Source organism: Candoia aspera, chromosome 1 (genome assembly GCF_035149785.1).
Source record: "Candoia aspera isolate rCanAsp1 chromosome 1, rCanAsp1.hap2, whole genome shotgun sequence".
Lineage (NCBI taxonomy): Eukaryota > Metazoa > Chordata > Lepidosauria > Squamata > Boidae > Candoia > Candoia aspera.
The window spans coordinates 62,702,892-62,727,178 of NC_086153.1; the positions used below are offsets into that span (position 1 = coordinate 62,702,892).

General features: G+C 42.7%; 1 protein-coding gene across 1 annotated transcript in view; it reads right to left on the reverse strand.

Annotated features, from left to right (window-relative positions):
* Window positions 1–24,287, reverse strand: part of CAPN11 (calpain 11) — a 57,642-nt gene that overhangs the window by 9,388 nt on the left and 23,967 nt on the right. The window contains exons 4-15 of the mRNA XM_063305115.1: window positions 14,308–14,426; window positions 13,987–14,120; window positions 13,636–13,804; window positions 11,501–11,584; window positions 11,331–11,416; window positions 10,106–10,180; window positions 3,093–3,253; window positions 2,631–2,800; window positions 2,507–2,518; window positions 1,841–2,052; window positions 1,533–1,572; window positions 564–629 (exon numbers count right to left, since the gene is read on the reverse strand). Coding sequence (XP_063161185.1) covers window positions 564–629; window positions 1,533–1,572; window positions 1,841–2,052; window positions 2,507–2,518; window positions 2,631–2,800; window positions 3,093–3,253; window positions 10,106–10,180; window positions 11,331–11,416; window positions 11,501–11,584; window positions 13,636–13,804; window positions 13,987–14,120; window positions 14,308–14,426 — 1,328 coding nt within the window. The remainder of the gene's footprint in view (window positions 1–563; window positions 630–1,532; window positions 1,573–1,840; window positions 2,053–2,506; window positions 2,519–2,630; window positions 2,801–3,092; window positions 3,254–10,105; window positions 10,181–11,330; window positions 11,417–11,500; window positions 11,585–13,635; window positions 13,805–13,986; window positions 14,121–14,307; window positions 14,427–24,287) is intronic.

Consider the following 24,287-nt stretch of genomic DNA (forward strand, 5'->3'; position numbering starts at 1 on the left):
GCATTCAGTGCCTTCGCTATCTTTTTGTACCCTGTTCCTTGTTTGTGAAGGGCGATGATCTCTTCTCTTACCTTTTTGGATTTAGCCATACTGTATATCTAACATGCAGTCAAACGTGACACTCAACAAACCCCTAGCCAGTTCAGGTATTTCATGTGTTGCAGCTCAAGCACACCTGGTGCAACTAATGAAGCCCTTGATTAGTTGCATCAGGTGTGCTTGAGACAACACCTGTTTTGCATACGATATGTGTGCTGTTGTGACGGATTCTATTCAGGGGGTTGAATAATTTTGAGATTGGAAAAGTCATTATATATTGCATTTTCAGTTGACTTTGGGGACACCACTTGAAGCATTCATTGTGTTGAGCTATTTCAATTGCTTTTGTTTGATTTGTTCATTGCAAACAGCTGAAAGTCCATACATTTTGACAATCAACCTGATTTGCAATGGGGGTTGAATAATTTCGATTACAACTATAGCTGCTTTTTTTGCATCCTCCTCACCCTACATGACAACTGAAGAAGAAAGAATTCACAGGAAGGCTCAGGCACAATACGTACCTCTCCTGCAAGCTGCTGGAACATGTTCCTGAAATTTTCATCTATATCATCCTCAGATATTTCTTCCTGATGAAACAAAAAATAGGAGGAACTGATTAAGCCATCGACAGACTACCTTTTGTGAAAGGGTGTAACGTGGGAGGCACAAAGTACCGCCTGCCTCATCTATATGCTCCCTACTTCCCAAATGCTGGTTGTGGTCCCATGATTAAGTCCCTCAAATGTGAGGAAACCCTCCACACAGCCAAGGGGAGGGAAGCTCCACTGAGAGCAACAATTCTGGGTCCCCTTTGATGCAAAGGAAATGGACACCTTAAAGCTTCTCTTCCCCTCTCAACTAAAAAGGAGCAAAATTGGGACAAAGGGCCTGTTTGACCAAGGATGGGTTCTGGCAGGTGCCAGGGGATTATATGGGTGCTGCAGTGGATTAAGCAATACTTGAGTTCTTCTAGGTTAAACAATACTTGGATCAAACAATGTTTAGGCTAAACAACACTTGGAATCTTCTGGAAATCTCTAGCTATGCATAAACTTGAACTGAAGATATGTTACAGCCTCCCAACCTTAAAACCAGTTTAGAACCTTCTTACATCATTTTTCTTTCTTTTTCTTTTTTGCAGCACTTGGATCACCTAATTCTGTTCCTTTCTTTTTTTTTTCCTTCTACCAAAGTCTGTTTTAATTGGTAAAGAAATATTCAGGTTTTTGGAAAGGTAAGCCAGGTATGGAAACATGCAAGTTGGAAGCAAGTCTTACCAAGTTTGTTTTAAAGCACCTGCTGATCTTATGGCTTTCAAAAGCATCATATAGAACAGCTCTTTCTCAACCTGTGCCTGTGAAATGGGCTGGATTTCAATGCCATGGTATGATGAGATTATGAGAACTCAAGCCCAAGCCACTTGGCAGATATTGGATTGAAAAAGGCAGGAACAATGAAAGAAATAATGCCCCTTGGTAGTTAGATTTCACCTCATCTGGTAGATCTGCAGAGATCTCGTCATCAAGCACCCTAAAAAAGAAAGAATACTTAGAGACTCTAGTGCTCTTGTAGAAAAGGGAAGACAGGGAAAAAATTCTACTCCTATTGCCTTCTACTCAGAGGCAGACATAACTGAGGTGTATTGTGCTATTGTGTGCCCAGCACCTTCTTTTTCCTCCAAGGGAACTCTTGATAACCCAGGAGATTTCCAGACAGAAGGCCCAAAAACCTAAGGGTTACTTATAGGTCTCTGGAACAAGCCCATAATATTACAGAAGCTCACAGAGCATGGACTCACTCTGTGTCTGACTGTTTCTCTGTGAAGACACGTAGAACAAAGTCTCCTTCTTTGTTAGGCTCAAAGGTAGAGGGAACTATGATGTATTCACCGGGTGGCAGGCGGATGTGATTGCTCACTTCCCGCAAATTGATAAAGGTCTCTGAGCGTGCTTGAGATTGGTTCCTCAGAAAGAAGTCCTTCTTCAGATGAATGTTTTGGCAGCCCTGGGACTGGGAGAGAAGCAATCCAGATATTCTATACAGCTGTTCAATTGTCAAAGAGCCATCATATATGCACATGTGTGTACACATGCTCACACTCAAGGCAAAAGCATAAAGGAGAAGATACAAGTCAAAACACTTTTCTTGAAATGAATAAAAAATGTACACACATACGCACACAACTAATATTTATACAGGCAGGCTTCCATACCCCTTTAATAGCAACTGACCCCTTTAGGTTTCAGAAGATACAAGCATTGAGTATCTTAATTAACCCACACTGTAGCCATCAAAATAACTGTGGACAAACTGCAATGGTTTCAAATAAGAGGAAAGCACACTTTTCAAATGCTGTGTGGAATAATTATGAGAGACAACTATCTGTATCTCAACCCATTTCAGTCAGCTGTTTTCCATCTTCACAAACAGTTCAAATAATGAATTGGGGTAGCTCACGGCATACCTCTTCAGGAACCTGGGGATGGGGTGGGGGAAGAGAGAGAGAAAGAAAGAGAGAGAAAGATTAGGAACAAATTTCTGTAAACTTTGCTGCAGAAAAGAGAGACCAGAAAACCATCTGGTGTTACCTCATAGACAGCAAAGCCAATGGTATGCATGTCTCCTCCAGCTCGGCGTTCTTTTCTTCGATGTTTTTGCATCAGGGCCACTAAAAAGCTGCAAGCCACTTCATCATCCTCTGGGTCATCATCTTCTTCTAAAAGCTTAATTTTGAACTGTGGATTAATCCAGAATGTAGCTGCAAGAGGAATGGATAGGTATAGTGATTCTCAGCACCACAACCCAGACAACATCATTAGAAATGAGTAGCATCCAGGAAGAAGCCATGTCAAGGTATAAAAAATGGGGAGAGAGAGCTGACTTTCAGATTTCTATCCTCTCAATAGGGAAGAGGGGATTACTGTGCAGCATGACGGTCCCCCTTTTTAGTCTAATTAAATATTATATACTACATGTGATATACGTATATAATAATCCATCACGTATCAGACAGAGAAGACAGTGGAGTAAGTAGAGAAAATCTGTATTACCTGGATGGTTTCTGCAGCCTCCAGCTGTACTGCCTCGTCGCCAGCTCCCCTCAAATAATGCGGTGTGCCATTTCTTTGCCTCATCCTTTGTCAGAGCATCTGGGGTAAGATTACAGATCTCGAGTCTAGAAAACTCACGCATAAAGTCTCGAAAAGACATCCTGAAGGAAAAAAGGCATAGTGAGAACTATATCAAAAGCAGATATGATGGTTTCAGTGCTACCTTACACCAGAAGAAAATAATCAGCACAACTACTCTAAGACCGTAAGAATAGTCCTGCCAGATCATGTCAAGGCCCATCTTAATCCATTATTTTCTTTTTCACACCAGCCAACCAGATGTCTCCAGGGTGCTTGCAAGCAGGAAGTAGCCACGGTATATAAACTGAGAGCAAGGCCCACTCCCTCTTTGCACTGAAGATGTTGCCTAGTCTGGCAATGAAACGTCTGCAAGAAAGCAACAAGGCTCAGAGAGCACCAAGGACTCCACAGTTCAACCCTGAGCTACATATATTCGCTTTGATTGGTACATAACCCTCTTTCAACATTGTTCCCTTGCAACTGGTTTTGGGAAGCTTACTACTGGTTACTTGCACACAGCATTTCTTTTATCTGTTTTAAATTTTCTTCCAGGCAGATATCTGGTTCCACTGAAAAACTACTCCCTGCTTAGTTTTTCCATGCCACGTGGGGTGAGGTTTTTGCCTACCGCCCCATTTAAGGAGGAAGAAGAAGAGGACAAAGGAGCAGGAGCTTGGGGAGGAGAGAGAAAGAATAGGGAAACACTAGAAAAACTTCAACCACCTTTAAAAATGACTCACCAGTATGGTCTAAGGTCAAGGGATCAGCTCCAGCAACCCACCACTCTCCTACCCTTGCACCAAATGCCAATTGTAAACCCATAGGGACAGGCAACTACCATACTAGTTTACATACCTTTTCCCACTTCTGATTTATATAACTGGAAGAACAACTTGAAGCCGTACAGGAAAAACCCAGATCAGGTGGCAGAACATTCAATTATGCAAATCCACAACCCAAGGTGGCAAGATATTCAGTCTTCGTTATCAGTTTTCCAAACATCAGAGGAACAGAGAATGGTTATTGGAGTAGGACAAAGAAGAGCAAAGCTGGGAGGGAGGATATTAAAAGAAAACTGCAAAAGTTGGGGAGTGCACTAACAGAGCCCATAAATGAGTAAGGTTTTTGTAGGGCAACCCCAGGAGGAAGAGAGGAAAGGGAGAGAAAAAGGAAGCTGGAATGCCTTGTTCTTAGCTCAAACTTGGCGGCCCCAAAGATGGGGAGGCAAGGGGGCTCCTGGAAGACTGGATCGAGGAGGCATCCCATGGAATGGCGGGATAGGAGAACAATGGCGACAGGCAGGGTGCAGGCTGATCAAAGAAGAGACATTGGAGAGAGTGCTCCTTGGACCTGGAGAGACGCAGGCTCTCTGGGGAGTGGGGGGTTGAATCACGATCGTTTCCAATAGGTATTGGAGCGGCTAGATTCATCTTGATGGGAGCAATTGCCCTTTTAATAAGGCATTTCTTTCTCCCGGCTGAGAGGTAGGGAGGAAGAGCTTCTGTGTTCCTGCAGGACTGTGATGGATTGCATGTGGCAACAGACAGGGGGCTGTTTTGTTAATGCTGAGGCGTTGGTGTATGTTTTTTGTTTGTGAACATTTGTCTGTCTGAATGTGTTTGTGCATGTAAGTTTGAGAAATCGTTTTGAGTTATGAAGAGAAAGTTTGAAAATTATGTGAGTCTGTTCCTTTAAAAACTGAATCTTTCTATGGTGATAAAGGTGCAGGTTCTGGCCATGCCTGCACCCACCATTTATTCCGGTGTGTTTTTTGTGTATTGTGATTTGTGTAATTTGAATGCATATTGTAGGAAAGTTAGATGGTTTTTGTTGGTTCTTTCCCATTTGTTTTTCATTGTTTGAGGTGCAAGTGTGTTTCCCTTTTTGCCTAGTCCCACTCGAGCCCCTCCCCTTCTTCAGTCTGCCTCCTGCCTGCTTGTTACAGGCTTGAGGATTGGGATGTGCAGAGAGGAGGGGGAGGACAGAAGGGAAATACAATGCTTCCACAGAAAATCCTTTCCTCCCCTATCTTTTTAGGATTTTATTTATTTATCAAATTTGTCACCACCCATCTCCTCTCACTAGAGGGACTCTGGGCGGTTTACAACAAAATACTCAATAAAACAATAAATATATAAAATCCCTTATAAAATTATATATCATTAATAATATAAATAAAAGTAAAGTCCAGATGGCTATATCTCATTCAATCTTCTCATGGAAGGGGTACTTCAAGGCACTAGCTAACCCCAGGAATGACTCTTCCCTTCCCCACCCCAGGCCAGCTGGCAGAGCCAGGTCTTCACATTTCTCTGGAAGGCCAGGAGTGATGGGGCTAGCCTCGCCTCCGGGGGCAAGATGTTCCAAAGGGCAGGAGCTACTGCAGAGAAGGCCCACCTCCTGGACCCCGCCAGATGGAATTCTCTTACCAACGGGGTCCTCAGCATGCCCTCTCTGCAGGATCGGGTGGGGTGGGTAGATATAATGGGGAAGAGGCGGTCCCTCAGGTAAACTGGCCCCATGCCATGTAGGGCTTTAAAGGTGATAACCAACACCTTGAATTGGACCTGGAAGCAAACTGGTAACCAATGCAGCTTGCGAAGCAACAGTGTTATATGTGCCCTCCAAGGGGCACCACAAATAGCCCGCGCGGCTGCATTCTGGACCAGCTGAAGCTTACGGATACTCTTCAAGGGTAGCCCCACGTAGAGCGCATTGCAGTAGTCAATCTGGGAGATAACAAGGGCATGAGTGACCGTTCGAAGGGCCTCCTGATCCAGGAAGGGGCGAAATTGGTGCACAACACAAAGCTGCGCAAAGGCCCTTCTGCCCACGGCTGCCACCTGCCATGAGTCCAAGAGGACCCCCAAGATACGCACTGGGTCTGTCTGGGGCAGTGCAACCCGATCCAGGACCAAAGATGACAAAGTCCCGGATATGGAAAGGCCATTAATCCACAGCCACTCCATCTTACCAGGGTTCAGCTGAAGCCTGTTGTTCCCCATCCAGGCCCCCACAGCCTCCAGGCACCTGGAGACGGCAGTCACAGCATCACTTACATCACCCGGGATGGAGATATACAATTGAGTATCATCAGCATACTGATGAAACCTCATCCCATGGTGACGGATGATCTCACCCAGCGGTTTCATGTAGATATTGAATAGGAGAGGAGGGAGAACTGAACCCTGTGGCACCCCGCAATGGAGGGGTCGAGGGTTGGATCTCTCACTCCCTATCACACCACTGACTGGGACTGGCCCTGGAGGAAGGAGGTGAACCAGCGTAAGACCACGCCGCCCACCCCCAACTCCCTGAGCCAACCCAAAAAGGATATCATGGTTGATGGTATCGAAAGCCACTGAGAGATCAAGAAGAGTGAGGATGGATGTACTGCCTCCATCTCGCTCCCGCCAGAGATCATCCATAAGCGCGACCAATGCCGTTTCCATCCCATATCTGGGCCTGAAACCTGACTGAAAGGGGTCTAGATAATCTGCTTCATCCAGAACCCTCTGGAGCTGCAACACCACCACTTTCTCAACCACTTTCCCCAAAAAGGGGAGGTGGGAGACTGGACGAAAATTGTCCAATACAGTAGGGTCCAGCGATGGCTTTTTGAGGAGGGCTTGTACCAACGCCTCCTCAAAGACAGATGGAAACAGTCCCTCTCTCAAGGATGTATTAACCATTGCCTAGACCCATCCACATGTCACCTCCCGAGCTGCTTTCACCATCCAGGAGGGACATGGGTCTAGCTGACAAGTGGTGGCATTTACTGTCCAGAGGATCCTGTCCACTTCCTCAGGTCTAACAGGATCAAACTGTTCCCAGATAACAAGGTAAGTCCACTCCCTTGGTATCTCCATGGACCATGCCTCACACTTGGAGTCTAGCGCAGAATGGATCTGAGATATTTTATCCTGCAGATGCTCCAAAAACTCCTCTGTACAGCCCTGTAGGTGAGTCACTAGGCCCGCCTTCCCCAAAAGGGATCGCGTGATTTTAAACAGGGCAGTCAGGCAGCATTCTGCAGACGCGATAAGGGCAGAGAAGTATTGACGCTTCGCCACTCTTATCACCATCAGGTAGGCCTTAACAGCGGTTCTAACTAGTGTTCAGTCGGATTCGGACTTTGACTTCCTCCAGTGGCGCTCTAGATGTCTCTTAATCCTCTTCAGAACCCTCAGCTCCTCCGTGAGCCATGGGGAGTTTCGGATTCGACAGGGTAAGAGTGGCCGCATAGGTGCGATCCTGTCCAAGGCCCTAGCCGCCTCTCTATTCCAAGCAGCGGCCAGGGCCTCCGCTGGACCGTGCAGCAGATGTTCAGGTATAACCCCCAGCTCCCTCTGAAACCCTACTGGGTCCATCAGTCGCTGGGGGCAGACCAATGAATAGGTCCAGCCTCCCTGCAGAGGGGGGCAGCATAGGAGAATCTCAGGGTCACTAGGGAGTGATCTGGCCATGACAATGGGGACAGCTGTAACTGTCCCCTCAGACCACATTGCCACTGCTCTGACAAGAAAACCAAGTCTGGGGTGAGGCCATTGTCTCGAGTTGGGTCCCAAATAATCTGAGACAGGCCCATGGCTGCCATGAACTCCTGAGCTGCCTCTGAGGCACGCCCCAGGGAAGGCAGGTTAAAGTCCCCCAGAACCATAAGCCTGGGGAACTGTACTGCCAACCCCGAGACGGCCTCCAGCAGCTCGGGCAGGGAGGTTGCTAGGCAGCAGGGAGGCTAGTACAGTAGCAACACTCCCAACTGTTCTCGGGCACCCAACTTGAGGAACAGGGTCTCACAACTGGTCACTTGTGGAGCAGGGTCCCTGAAAGCCACCAGAGACTCTCGGATGACGACTGCCACCCCTCTTCCCCTGCCCTGGAGTCTCGGCTGGTACCATGCCGTAAACCCAACCGGGCACATTTCTGAAAGGGGCACCCCCCCTTCAGGGCCCAGCCAGGTTTCGGTAATACATGCCGAAACCTCCTACCCCCTCCTCAGCGATCAAGTCACATATGAGGGGGGCTTTGTTGTTAACAGACCTGGCGTTAAGTAGCAGCAGTAGCAGTAGATTTTTCCTTTTGCAAGTATTTGAAACAGTTATCTGCGCAAGTCTTGTCCTTGTCTCCCTATCTGTAGAAACACTGGGCCCTACTGTTGGAACAGCAGGCACATCCTTTTAAGTCTGGAAATCGAGTTGTAGCTCAAGAATGAAACCAGATGGAGGGGAGCCGGCAACTGCGTTGGGAGAGACCCTATGATTCCAGCTTGGATCTATCACCCCTGACTGAAGGAGACACCGAGATTACCAGATACTGCCAGACACTGGACTGTGCAGCCCCAGAAAGACCTGGACTCATACTTTTGTTTTGAAGAAAAGGCCAACCGTATGGGCAGAGGCCCCTGACCTGATATGGACTCATGGTCAGTCCCATGAGTAAAATACCTGGTGGCCAATCATTGGTTTGTTTCCTTGATTGGGATCATCCTTATAGTGACACATGGAAATAGGGTACACCATGAGCCTGAACTTCCTCTAATACCTTATGGTTTTAATGACCATAGCAGTCCCTGGACCTGGAAAAGAGATTCACAGGATTCAAGGGAAGCTCTGAAGACATACCTAATTCAGAACAATAGGGAATTTCCATTTTCATATGAAAAGGGACACAAGTTTTTGTCGGGCTGGCCCATTCCAAATAACCCAGTGCATGGAACCTTTGACCGGCTATTTTTGGGTCCACCCCTCTTTCTACTCATTATGTTAATATTAGATTGCCTGTTGTTTTTGTGAAGTGTTTTGGTCGCAAATGTTGCTAACACCACTATAACTGGGCAATGATTCTGCCCAATCTCTCCCCACCAGATTACAGTAAGCACCAAAGCGGGGAGAGAAGAATCAAAAAGACAAGACACAGAACACTCAGAACTAAATGGTTTTAGGACCTGAACAACTTAGCGCATGTCTGGTTCAGGCCCCAAACCTCAAAATATCAGGAACGTCAGGAACCTTTTTAGTTCCAGAATGAACTTTGAAACTAGTGAGAATGCGACAGCGGACACATTGGAAGGACTACAAAAGAAGGTTGACTATGTCTCACAGGTGGTCATTCAGAATTGCATGGCGTTAGGTTTCCTGTTGGCAAGTCAAGGAGGCACGTGTGCTTTGATTAACTGTGTGAATCAAAGCTGCAGGGTGCTGACTGATGTGCATGCAGTTGTCCCCAATGGTAATCCAAAGCTGCTCCTGACTGATAAAATCCCCAGGGGAGAAGAACATGATATTGATGGGAAAGGCAGAGTATGATGATGCTTTTTCTGATACTTTTTCTGAAGGATCATCAAAGCATCAAAGGGGGGAAATTGAAGGTCAGAATAGGGAAAATTATGGAAAATTGGAAGGTCGGGACATAGGGGAGTATGAGGACAAGGAACAGAGAAGTATGAAAATAAAAAATCCTTAAGTAAGGAGATTATACTTGGTAAAGGCAAGATAGGGCTGAAACTGCAAACGCTTGCAAGAACTTGTGGTCCAGTGACCTTTGAATTAGGGAACTTGACACAGAGAAAGGCTACACAGCAAAATTTATGCCTGCGTATGTAAAAAGTTTCAAAGGAAATGATGTGTACATTTAGATGATTGGGCGTGGTTGGAACTGCTTATAAAAATCAAAATGTAGAATTGTTCGGGGCTCTCCACCTTGCATATGGAGAGACCTCCTTTATGTTGATGTCTTCAATAAACGAGTCAGTTATTTCTCCCACTCTGTGTGTTCATTGGGAAAATCGCACCGAGCGCATGAACCAAGGGGTCTTTTTAGGACCAACAATACCGTTGGACATGTTGCCAAAGTTTTAAGAACCATTAAGACATATACTTAGTGAACAGCACACATAGAGAATGAACTGTCCCCTAGATTTCAAAACTTACCAGAATTCACCATCTTCCATCTTCAGTTGCAGTTCATCCCTCTGATCAGGATCCACGTCATTCCATTCAGAAGAGCTAAAATGGCAGCAAAAAGGTAGTTATGCTATTTTCCCTGTATTGCTGCACTACTTCCAATTTTAGCTGTCAGTCACACAGTCAGTCCTGGGCATTTTCAAGTAGAACTGGGAAAGATTCCTGCCTGAAACCCCAAAGAGTCAGTGTCATTCAGATTGCACTAAATGGACAAGGCTGTCTACTTTCTAAAAATTTCTTGAAAGTTCACAGCCACACATACAAACTAACTGTATCAAAGACCACTGGACTGGAAATAATGTACTAGGACCAAGTCACACTCATGACTTGGATGAATGAGTTGAGGAGATACTTACTAAGTCTGCAGATGACACAAAACTAGGAGGGCTAAGTAATACTTTAGATGAAAGATAAAAGATCCAAAAGGATCCAGACAGGCTGGAGCAGTGAGCTGAAATTAATATGATATTTAACTGGAAAAAATGTAGAAGTTCTACTTCTGGGTAGGAAAAATGTTCATATAGGATGGAGAAGATTTGACTTGGCAGTAGTACATGTGAAAGGGATCTTCCTGTACTTATCAACTGTAATTTAAATGTGAGCCAGCAGTGTGGTGCAGCTGCTAAAAAGGCAAATGCTATCTTGGGGGGCATTAACAGAAGGCAGATCATAGGAAGTAATGGTTCTACTCTACCCTAATGAGATCCCATTTGGGATATGGTGTCCGATTCTGGGCACCACTGTTCAAAAAGAACAGTAGGAGCAAATTCACAAGAGGGCTACCAAGATGGTGAAGGGTCAGGAAAACGAGTCCTATATGGAACAGTTAAAGGAACTGGCTAGGTTTAGCCAACATAAAAGTTGACTGAAGGGAGATATAATAGCAGTCTTTGAATATCTGAAGGGTTATCGCACAGAAGGAATAGACTTACTCTTTATTGGCCCAGAGGGCAGAACCACCACCAATAGTTAAAATTACAAGGAAGGAGGTTCAGGCTAGATACCAGGAGGCATTTCTTGACTGTACAAGCTGTCAACCAATGTTAACAGCTGCAAAATGAAGTGGTGAGTTCTTTACTACAGACCTTCAAAAAGGCCGGATGGTCTTTTTCAAAGATGCTCTAGTGAATACTCCACTGAGCAGGAGCTGGACTAGATATCTCTAAAATAACTCTATGGTTCTATGATTCACCTATCGCTCCATGCGCCAGTCCACTCCACCTGACCCCAGGGATTCCTTATACGAATTAGCTCTTCTTGCCGGCCACGATACTCCACCTGTCAAATTTGAGACATTAGGCTACTTACATATGTAATTAAATCCTTGAATTGATATTTATAACTCCACGAAGAGAAACTTACCCCTTTAAATCCCGTGACTGAATAGGCATGACCCTTCACTAGTTTCTTGAAGGTAACTGCTTCCATGTCAAATGCACTTGTAATCTGAGAAAAAGGATACACCATATTGCACAATAACTTAGGTGTCCTGGCCCCTCCAGCTAGAATCAGATAGCATGACATTAAAGATGGAGAACCAACAGGGGCAATAAAACTTATCAGTCTGAAACACAACCTTAGTAGAAGAAATAGTTACCCCCAACAACCAAGATTCAAAAGCAATGCAGTTACTTAAGTAAGGGCTGAGGTTTCTAAATAGGCTTTTGTGGAGGTCATAGGGAATGTCCTTGAAGGATGAGGAAGAGCTGCTCCCAGATAAGTGGGGCTTGAGCCCAGGCCAAGAAAATAACTTGAGAAAAGGTCTCAGACAAGTCCCTCCCTAGTTCACACAAAGATAAAGTGTGGGAGGGGTAGCACAGGAAGACTTGCAAGATTCTGTTATTATGGTTGTTACAATAAAAGTAGTCCTGACCTATATGGCATTGGTTTCTCAGTCTGGTCTACCTTGTTGGGCTGACATCTTTCATGGTCCAAAGCAAAATACAGTATGCAAAGTTGGGCTGTTGCAGAGACTTCTTCCAGCTTTGTATTGCATTCAGGTGAGTTCCCAATATTACCTGAGCACAGCCTATTCATCCTGATTCCTAGAGTCAGGCCTACTTTCAAGTAGACCATGCAATGCCATTTCCTTCACCATTTAACCATCTTTCTCTCTACCTGGAAGCAATAGTTCATGCAGACTGGATAATTTTTAGTTCAGAGTCTGGGTTTTTAGGAACAAAATCAGGAGTAGTGAAGCAGACTTTTCCCTTGTTACTGATGCTGGGTTTACCCCTCTGGATTTGCTCTAACAAGTGCTTCAAGTTGTTTTAATTTTTCATCTAAAGACAATTTGTATATCAGGGCCAGGACATGAGATTCTTTTCCTCAGTTATGCTCCTTAACCTTCAGAGAATGTCAATACATCATCTATTACAGTGGGTTACATGAACTATGAAATATACTAGTAGCAACCCACAGCTTAAAAAACCTTTAAAAAGGTTTCGCTATATTGAAATTTAAGTGAGCATTCAGAGAGCCAGTTTGGTGTAGTGGTTAAGGCACCAGGCTAGAAACTGGGAGACCGTGAGTTCTAGTCCCACCTTAGGCACAAAGCCAGCTGGGCGACCCTGGGCCAGTCACTAAGAAGGAGGCAATGGCAAACCACTTCTGAAAATATTACCAGGAAAACTGCAGGGACTAGTCCAGGTAGTCATCAGGAGTCAACACTGACTCAAAGGTTTGCGCGCGCACACACTCACACACAAAAGGTGAGCATTCATTTGCATGCCTGCTAGTGCAGTCAAAAGAATGCAATGACATCAATACCAAAATAACTGATTAGTCTCTAAACATTCCATAACATATTTGGAAATATTTCCCTGGCCTATCCTGTACGTTTTTTCCTTCACAATAAAGTGGAACAAGAAAAAAGAAAAAAAAGTCAACTTAGAAATACAGATAACCACACTGTGGATAATATCTCTTTGGCTTGGACAGATGTGCCCTTGTGTACAGTATAAATTCTGGCTTTATTTTTTACCCACTTCACATTTTAAACAGGCCCCCAGAAGCTTTGTAGTGTGCAAATAAATCAAATAAGAGCGAATCCAGGATCCATGCTTGGCAAGCATCCCAGAATATGATTCATCGATTATGGTCTCATTTTCTGTATAATACATTCACATATTCTCTTGTTTTTCACGATTGAAAGTGATATGTTTTTCTTACTTTAAAAATAAATAAAAGGTGAAAGCTTGTTATGTTGTCTGAAGGATGATTTTCAGAAAACCTTTATATCATATGACAGCACCAACCAAAGTTTCATGGAAAAGGAACTCTGTAGTCTAACCTTTGATATGCCCCACTTCAAGAAACATAGGCGCATTCAACTGTTCAACTCTGATAAACCTCCATTAACTGAATCCTATATTCTGTTTACTTCTGGCCTCCTAACAGGCTTCTAAAAATCAGAAACAAATAAAAGAAGCATTCCAATCTTCTTAAAATTCCCAAACCCAAGCGTTTCATGAACCTCTCTCAGGGGTACTTCTTACATCAATGGAACAGCCAAGCAGAGATTCTCTCTCAAGGGCCTTGCAAATGATTCTGGATAAATTGCGTGGTGGTCTCTTGAGATCATACATTTCCGCCACACCACCTGTGAAATCTTCAAAGCCTTCTGTGGTGCTGCCCCCTGACAGGGCTTCATAAGAGCCATTCAACCTGTGTAGCGAACAAAAGTCAGGGTTAGTAGGATATCTGCAAACCCTGTCAGTGATCTCCAGCTATACAGGAGGCGGGGAGTATTATAGCAGAGAAGCAAATCTAAAACAGAGTTTGCTGGAAAAAGTAAGCACCCACCTCTGTTTTAGCAATCTAACAACCTAAACAACAGCAATACTTACTTGGCATAAGCCTTTTCCAGCAAAGCACTCCAAAACTCTTGACACTCTGCTGAGTGCACAAAAACAAGTTCTCCATCCTTGGTTGGTAATCTGTCATCTATTACCACATCTACCCAGTCACCAAATTGCCACATCTGAGTAATAAAAATAGAAAGGAATAATGACTTGATAGCCAGGCTTGGCTTGAGCAAAGCAAGCATAGTAAGGCTGAAATAAGACATGGTGTTTTTTCTGAACTGCACTTCTTTTGTTCTGTAACACAGCTGTCAGTGAGCAAGGTCTCGCTGTGAATCACTTCCTGGGGCAAAACACATGCCTTACCTGGAAATGGAAAATGCCCGCATAGTCCTCCTGGAAGCTCTGTCCATGGGGTACAACTCGATGCAAGAGTTCCTCATTGAGAGTCAGGGAGCCAATGGCGGCCAACAACCAACAGTCCCCTTAAGAGCAAAGAAACAGAAGTTATTTCCAATCAGCCTGCAATGCTGATCAATATTTCACTTCTCCTCTACATTTTAAAAGTCAATATATTCTCCACTGCATTTATATCCACTACTTAGAATATATCGTTTTATATTCACTTGTGGTATCTGTAGATAACTGAAAATGAGTAGATTCTTTCTGAAAACCACAATCAAGTTTTCCAAATTTTAGTAAAATCTGTAGAAACAATAAGCTGGAAAGACAACTCCTATATTCTGCTGTGATTATGAATGTGACCAGTACCCTCTTGGCCAGAAATGTGAGCATAATGAGATAAGAAAAACTAGAGGAGGGCTTTTGGTGGCTAATCTAATATATTGCATTGGATCTTTGGCATAAGCCATTTGATATATGGCATTAAATCAGCTTTCCTTAATCCATTACTATCCAGTGATGCTATAGTCCAATATTCAGCATTAACTGGGTAGAAAAATAACATATTGTAGGAACAAACAGTGAAAATACAGTAAGCATTATTAAAACCTGGTGAAGCCCAACAAGTGGAATGCAAAGACTGAAGGATCAGGCAGGCAGAATTCCTGGATGCTGCCTTCCTGGACCAGATTGCACCACTTTTAGGAAAGGGTCATAATGAGAGGATTCAACTATCTGGACAACTAATTGGAAGCCAAGATCGCAAGGCCCTCCAAATTCCTCAGCAGTCTTGCTGTTTCATTTTCCAAAAGGTTAAGAAACAGATAAGGGGATTCCCTAGATCTGATCTAACAAGGAATAACTGATTGAAGAGATAAAAGGAGTGGAAACCTTGGGAAGAGGAAAGAGAAACTGAAGCAGAGTCATACATGCAGAGTAGATTTCAGGACAGCCAAATCCAACAAGCTTAGAAGCACCAGGTGAGACCTTATGGACAGAAATTTTCAGGTTGAATGGACCTCAGGAGAATTGGGAATGTCTCAAAAATAAGACGCTAGAACTACAAGAACACACCATTCCAAAAAATGGGGAAAGCAGCTTAGCAAATCAGTCTGGATGCATAGGGACCTTTTGGCTCAGCTAAGAATTAAAAGGGACATGTATAGGACATGGAAGATGGATGTAATCTCCAAGGAGGCATGCTAGCAAGTAGTTGGTATCTGCAGAAAGCAACTCAGGAAGCCTAAAGCATAAATAGAATTTGGGCTTGCAAAAGAAGATAAAAGCAATAAAAAACTTTTTTGTTGCTAAGTTAGTGATAAAAGGAAGAAAAAGGAAGAGAAGGGCCCACTGCTTGGATAAGATAAGACAGTAACAGGTGACGGGGAGAAGGCAATGCTCCTCAACTCCTGTTGTGCTTGGTCTATTCTCCAAAAGGGAATTGTATAAAATAGACCTAAGCAGAACAACTGACATAAGAGGGGGTGGGGAAGTGGCAAGCTAAAGTAAGTTAAGAGATTAGGGAGTATGTTTAAGTCTTCAGGACAAGACCAATTACATCTGAGATTCTTGAAGAAGCTCATGGAGGTCATCTCAGAGCTTCTTTCTATAATCTTTGAGGAATTTTTGAGAAGGTGGGGGGAAGATCCAAGTAACTACAGACTTGTCAGCTTGACGATGACATTATATATATATATATAACTGTGGAACAGATTAGGTAGCTGATTTGTGAACTTTTACAAAATAATGTATTGCATATCAAGAACAAGTCATGCTAAACTAACTTGTTTTCCTTTTTTTTTGATAGTCACCAGTTTCAGGGACCATGGAAATGTGTAGATATAATATATTCTGACTTCAGCCAAGTATTCAGCAAAGTGTCCCATAAGATTCTAACAGGGAAGATGGCCAACTATGGGCTGGACTATGTGACTTTTTGATGGATACAGAGCTAGCTAAACAATTATACTCAATGAGTGTACTCCAATGGTTCTGAGTCAAGCTGGAAGTGTCATGAGTAAGGATGGCGAGCAGGGGGCTCCCATCCAGACTGTCAAGCGCATGCGTAGCACTGAGGAATTGTTCAGCCATTCAAAGAGACACAGATCGGGACCGCCTTAACCCTTGGGGATTATATGTCTGGGTTTTTCCCACGCTTCTTCAGTTTGTTAGGATTCCTGTTAAGTACTAGTAATAAATATTAGAGACCAGTTCCTTGTCTCAGTGTGTTTCCTGGTTGTTAGGACATCAAGGAAATATTGAGTGGTATACTCTCTAAGGCTCCATTCAAAGTCTTCTGCTGCTCAACATATTTATAAATGATTTCAATGAGGAGTTAGGACATTTGATTATAAAATTTATGGATGACAAATAACAGAAAACTAACAGAATACAGGATCAAGATTCAGGAAGATCTTGACATGCTGGACCATTGGGCACAACTAAGAAAGGTGAATTCCAACAGGGACGGATGCAAAGTTCTACTTTTGGATACAGAAAATCAATGACATGAGTATACAATGGGATAGCATATTGGCAGCATTTCATGCAAAAATGATTTGGGTGTCTTGATGGATTGCAAACTGAACATGAGCCACAGTGTGGTGAAGCTGCAGAAAAGCATCTGCAATCCTAGGTTGCATAATTAGAAGTATAGTGTCAAGATGAAGATAAATCTCTGTTCTGTATTAGTCAAACACTCTTAGAATATTGCATTCAGTACTAGGCACTACAATTTTGGAAGGACACTGATAAATTAGAACAGGCCCGGAAGACAACAACCAAGATAATAAAGGGCCCCAAAATGGGGGGAGGGAACCTATGAGGAATGGTTGAAAATTAGCATGGAGAAAAGAAGACTGCAAGGATACAGGGTAACTATCTTTCAGTATCTGAAGACTCTGTCACGTAGATAATGAGGCAAAATTGTTCAGAGAGGTTTCAGAAGACAGGACAAGAAACAATGGGTTTAAATTATAAGGAAGCAGAATTTGGTTGGACATCAAGAAAACATTCCTAATGGGAAAAGCTGTTGAACAATGGAAAAAACTGCCTCAGGAGGTAGTAGCTTCTCCTGTTCAGGAAATATTTAAACAGAAGCTAGATGGCTGTCAAAGATGCTATACTGGTGAATTCTTGAACTTGGGTAGTAGGTTGGATTGGATTATCTCCAAAGCCCCTTCCACACATTGCATGCTATGATTCTTTGCAACTACTCAACTAAAAAGATTTGTAACCACAGATCATGGACAAGTACAAGGATGCAATATAAAGAGAATGATCATATAAACAATGGAATATTCCATGCCAAACATACTGGGAAATATCTCAACAGTTCAGTGTAAATTCAACAAACCTGAGGAATCTCTCCTGTTCCAATAAAAATAGTTTCGGCTTACATTACTGGTAAAGCTAGTAGAATTTTTCTCAGTAAATAACATTAATCACATGCCAAATATATACTCAGTATATAGCTCAAACAGTTTGTATCAATTCAGAAGAAATTATTTAAAAAGAACACTTAGCTTATGTATACTGAATTGCTGAGATGTTTCTCAGTATACGTTTGGCACAAATGGATAACTTACCATACAGCAACACTATGTATTATTGAAATAGAAGAATTAGAAGAGGTATCAATCAGCATAAGTTGTGATCATGTTTTATATTGTTTATATGCTTTTCTTTTTACATTCCATAGTATACCTGCCTTGTTGGTATATAGTGTTTTCTGCCAGGAAACTTGGCTGCAGAGGAATTAAGTTACCATGGTAACAAATCACTGGCAGGGTGAGAAGGTCAGACTTAATTGTCCTCAGGTTGGGATGTGAAAAGGATGACCATATAAGAAAAAGCTGCTGTTTGGGGAACTTGCCTGGAGGGAACTTGCCTGGAATTACTACCAGAAAGTTTCAGTTTCTGTTTTGCAGCCTCTCGTCCAGCTCAGCACATGTGCGTGAGCTTGTAAATATGTAAAAAGTTTTTGTGCCTATCCAGGGCTCTGGATATGGAAACTGTTTGTTTTATGCTTTCTTTAAATACATTTATTTTTATAGAAATGCCTGGTGTGGTTTTTTTTTTCTGATCTCTTGGGCCAAACGCTTTCCAGCACTCTGCAACATGCCTATGATCCATGATTATAAATTTTTACGATCTTTTTATTGGTTGTGCCCACTGTATTTTCTTTGTCTTAGAATAGATAATGAAGATATCAAAGTGGTAGATTGCTTCTGCCTTTTAGAATCAACCATCAACAGTAAAGAAACAAGCAGTCGACACACTAGTACTTGGTAGAACAAACCATGAAGGCCTTGGAAAAGATATTCAGATGCTGTGATATGTCTATGCCTACAAACATCAGAATAGTAAGCCATGGTATTCCCTGTGATACTTTATGGAAGTGGAAGCAAAACATGGATTTGAAGAAGCAGGATAGGAAGAATATTGTATTGATACTTTTCAAATTTGGTGTTGGAGAAGCCTTCTGAGTATACCACAGACAGTCAAGAAAACAGTGGATCATTGAACAAATCAATCCACAGTTCTCACTCAAAGTACAAATGACCAGGCTCAAATTATCTCACTTCAGACTCATTATGTGAAGATCTAACCCCCTGTAGAAGGCTCTAATGCTGGGAAAGGGAATGCAAGAGAAAAAGATGACCAGCAGCAAGGTGAATGTACACAGTTCTGGTGGCAATGGGTGCACTGATGGAAGGCCTAAAAGACCAGATTAGTGACAGATCATTATGGAGAAAATCTAACTATGTGGTCACTAACAGTCAACACTGACTTGATGGCACAAGTCAGAAAATCAGTCAATTTTCTTTATCTGCTGATGTTGTGGCATCTCAGTTGATGCTCTGTAATTAAGGGAATGTTCTGTTTTGTATTAAAATACAATGTAAAACCTTTGATTTGACTCAATTGGTGACTTTATGGATGTGTCCATGTAGATCTCTTGTAATAGTATATGAGTGGTTTGCTATTGCCTTCTTCCCGTAAGTTTTTTCAACTTTTCAGTCCAGTCTACAACTCTAATATTCTTTCAAATTCTCCTGTACAAGCACTATGCAGGCCTGTGTTTGGTTTCCCAGACCAGGCAATGTCAACCACATGATGCCACTTTATAGTCACAATCAGAATGGTCATCTTGGTTAAAAGCTGTGGGATAACCCATTAACACAGGAAAGCTGTGATAAGGCAGTATTTCACCTGGCTGATATTTAGAAATACCGGATGTTCTAAAAGTAGGTTTCTGTTCTTTACAGTGGGCTTTTGCATGGTCATGCCTAATAAACATTTTAAAACCACAATTTCTGTTCAATTAATTTCTATCTGGTCTGAAACAGGCACATTTGCAGAGTTTTATCTCACAATAAACTGAGTCAAACTGCCATTGAGATGGAAGAGCCTTTTCAGGATGTCTGAGAGAAATGGGAAGAGGAGTACATGCTGGTTCCCTCCAGGCTGTAGATAGGTTTCTGGTTGCCTGAAGGACATACTTCCTTCCTTCCTTCCTTTCTTTCTATCATAAAATGGCATGCTGAGGAGAAGAAATGCTACAGCTACTGACCAGCAAATGGAAATATAAAAGCTATCAGAAGCTGCCACTTGGACAGGAATTCTATTATTTTTCCATTCACAGTGGTCAGGCTTACAGATTGCACTGAGTCATTTTAATCAATACTTTTTCATTATTCACTAATGCAGAAGTCATTTCACAGGGCAGTTTCTCCATCCACAGCAGTCACGTTTATAAGCTGCATGACATCACTGTTGTTTTAATTACTTCTTTTATTTACTGATGTAGAAGTCTTCTGTTGCCGAGCTCTCTGCTGCACAGCATTTAACGGCATAAATGTTTTAGGAAAGGGGTTAGTATGAAAGAGACAGAAGGTAAGAATGCCAGGGAATAAGTTCAAAATGTATAAAAAAGGTTTCATACAGCCTGCTGTTATCTCTTTTGTGGATCCCACAGACCCCAACTGCCAAGTCAACATGGCCAAAACTTTCCAGCCCTTCTTTTAAAAGATTTGAGGGGCAAACTCACTGCAGGAGTAGTGATGGATTCAACAGGGTTGCACTCCCTGGAAGGGAGCATGCTTGCCACTTGGCAGTCCTAGACTCACAGCTCCCGTTGGAAGAGCTGGTGGAAACTGTGGGCAGGAGGATTTTTGCCCAGCTCTGGTTGGTGCAGTTGTGGCCTTACGTGGACTAGAAGGCAATAAGGATGGTGACTGATGCCCCTGTCAGCTTGCAATTGGATTTCTATAGTTTGCTGCATAACCACCTCAAGAACCACCTGGAAAATTCACCTGGTTTAAACTGCAATAGCCTGTGTGCTTACTGAGCATTTCTAAGTACTGCCATATCACACACCACCGTATTGTGGTGCAGTAATCAAAGTGCTGGTCACCGCCTACAAAGCCCTGTACGACTTGAGGCCTCCCCTGTCTGGGTGACCTCCTGAGGGTTCCCTCCTATTGTGAAGTGCAATAGGAGGGGCTTGAGGGTGGGCATTCCCTGTGATGCTTTCCTCCTTTGGGATAGCTGACTCCCCCAAGGCAAGGGAGACTCTCATGGCCCTGCAGAAGATTATAAAAATGTGCCTTTTCTAGGAGGTCTTCGGGGATTGATTAGCATGGAGCCACTGGTACTATAATTATTTCACTATGTGCATTATTTCATATGATATTATATTTACATGTACTATTTTATTCATTCTGGATATTCTACATCGGTTAGAGACATAGTCAACTGAGGCGATGAATAAATCCTGCAAATAGATTAAAAAAAACCCCGAGTGCCCTTGCCTAAAGCACCCATTTCACCCTTCCCCACCCCATGGATCCTGGCCCTGCCTGGAGTGGCCCTCAGATCAATAGAACATGATACTATTATTTATTTCTAGATTTGCAAATAACCAATTTTCCAGGGAATGAAATTAGATGCTTATTTTGCAAAATCTAAATTGCATTTGGGGGAAACATATTCAAGATTATGGGGTGTGGGTAGGGGATTATTAACCTATCTCTTTATTCATCTGGAAGTACAATAAGAAAAGCAACCCTGAGCTAAATCATTATGGACATCAAGTCAGTATTGACTCTCAGTGACCACATATATATTCTCCAGGAGAAGCAAATAAGGTGAGATAAAAATACAGTTAAAAGGAACTCAAGCTGGTATGTACTTCTCCCTCCCCACCCCTTTAACCTCACAATAACCCAGTGAGAGAGTGACCAGCTGAGTGACAATGAATCTTATGGCCAAGTCAGGATTTGAACCTGGGCTTTTCCAGTTAGGTCCAACACTCTTAATCACCACACCACACAAACCCTCAGTTTTCCTCAGCACCACTATATGAAATGAAGGTGTAAATCTCTCCCAACACAGCACATGAGAATCAGCTCACCCACTTCCCCCCAAATAGAAATTTGTATTTTAAACACTTCTGTGTGTGTGAGAGAGAGACCCACCTGGGAACTCCTCATTTTTTAATCTCCCCCTGCAGTTTCCCATATTGTATATGGATCTACACTCCAAAAAGTTCTTCAGAAGGTTCGATCCCTGCATATTTTTCTCAGAGCTGCAATAATAAGGAAAACACGTTTCCTTTCACAGCTCTCAGAAAGGAACAAAGGCCTTGCCTTACCTGGCCCAGAAAAGTGGACAATATCTCAGACTGAGAACAACGTACAGAAAACGCAGCACTGTTGCATGGTCACCATAGTAACTCCAATGCCACAGGTCTCCTTGTTGACTTACTTCCTTGACCTTCTAGGCAGAATGACATTCATTAATGTCATTCTATCTGTCGAGGTAAAGGCCCTTCCAACCAGGTGACAGAACAGTCACCACCCTATTCCAGTGGTAGAACAGTGGTAATGGCTATAGTGAGTGTTGTGCAGTTGTTAACACCATACAGTAAAAAGGATGGGTGCGGCAACAGCCCTCTGAAGTTGGGCTGGAAACATGTATTGGTGTTCGTTAATCCCCAAATGTCCATCTTTCCCCTTGTTCTCCATTAGATATATATCCAATCATGCACAAATCTCCTCCCACTTGAGATTTACTCTCTGTGCAATTGCTCATATAAGATTTTATTTATTTATTTATCCTCACAATATTGGTAACTTGTCCTGCCCCCAAACTGATGGACTCTGGGTGGGGCACAACTATGTCAAAAAGATGCATTAAAAACATACATAAATGATAGAAATCAACAATAAAAAACTTAGCACGTCAAATGCCATTCACTTAATTCAAACAACCCTGCTTTGGCCTGTTTTCAAAAAAACATGTAGGGAAGGAGCATCCATTATACCTCCAGGGAGAAAAACATTTCATGAAACAGACGCAGCTACTTAGAAGCCCAGATGCCACATCCATCTCATGACGAGGTGGATCTGTAACAAGCCATGACCAGACAAGGAGGTCTGGTTTAGGCGAGGTGCTGCCCAATGTATTCTGGTCCTGAGCCATAAGGGCTTCAAAGGTGAAAAGCAGCACTTTGACTTGGGCCCAGAAGCCTCCTGGAAACCAATGCAGCAATAGACAGTATTCTCACATGACAAGACTAAGCCTGTCATGAGTCTAACCGCCACATTTTGTACCTTCCAGGCATTGTCCTCAAAGGCAGCTTCATTCAGAACACATTGCAATAATCCAGGTGGGTGATGAACAGGGCATGGACCACCACTGTCAGGGTGTCTTGGTCAAGATAGGGCTGTAACTGATGCATCAGCCACAGCTGGGTAAAGGCTCCCTGCCCATGGCTTCTGCCTGCTCTTTAAGCAGGAGCATAAATCAAGGAGCACCTTCAAGTTAGAGATGGAGTTGGATCTCTCCCATGTTAAGAACTAACCTCAGCCAGTCAGTGTTTACCTTGAATAGTTCAGGTGTTAATAATCTGAATGAACTTCATGGCTTTTTAAAAATCAGACACTATACACACATACACAGTGTGTGTGTGTGTGTGTGTGTATGTATGTGTATATATACACACACACACAGTGTATATAAAACTATAAATATTACAATCTTAAATAGCTTCCACTTTATCTTCATTTTGAAACATACTGTCACAAACTAAACACAGGGCTATCTTTTATTGGCTAGTTTCTGTGTCAAAAGAATCAAAATTCAGCTTGGGAACCTAGATTTATTTATTATTCAAATTTTGCTACTGCCCATCTCCCCCAAAAGAAGGACTCCTTGTTGACAAGATGTTGAAACATTCCAAGTATTTCAGTTCCTAACTTCTATGCTAAAGTGATTCTTTCTATATCCTCCAGAATCATTTCACAGTAAGCCAGCAAGAAGGGAAGACAGATTCCTTGGATCCAACAAGAACTTGCTGGCTTTAGATGCTTCAGCATCAGCCTTGTGAGCAATCTGTTTAATCAGTAGTGTTGCCATGAAAAAGAGACTGAGAGCTTTTCCTAACAGCTTCAACTGGGTTGAAGTTACTGTATACTGTATAGTTACTGTATACATGAATACTGAAAAACTGATCATTCTTAACTATGGCTTAGGAAGAGATAACACCACCAAACTGTGGTTTACAATTCTAGATTGTTTCTCTAATTGGTTTCTCTAGTTAAACATAGCAGGAACCCATATTATATGCAAGTAGCAGGAAAGGATTGGGAGTCTGCAAACTCTAGGCTCATGTATGTCATCATAAACACTGTTTACCATGATGTCTGAAACAGATCTGCTATTCCTTCTTTGTTCAGAGATTCTTGTTTTAGCAAAATACTCTATAATAATCATCCCTTAAAGCTGTTTTGTTTAGGAAGAGGGGAAAAGTTAACATTTTCTATTGCACAGCACCTTATAAGGCAGCCTGTTCAAGGGAATGAGCTCACCAAGTGAATGAACAGGGAGAGCTAAAGTTTGCCTAGGAAGTTTAAGAGGAATTTCTATCAGTTTGTTCC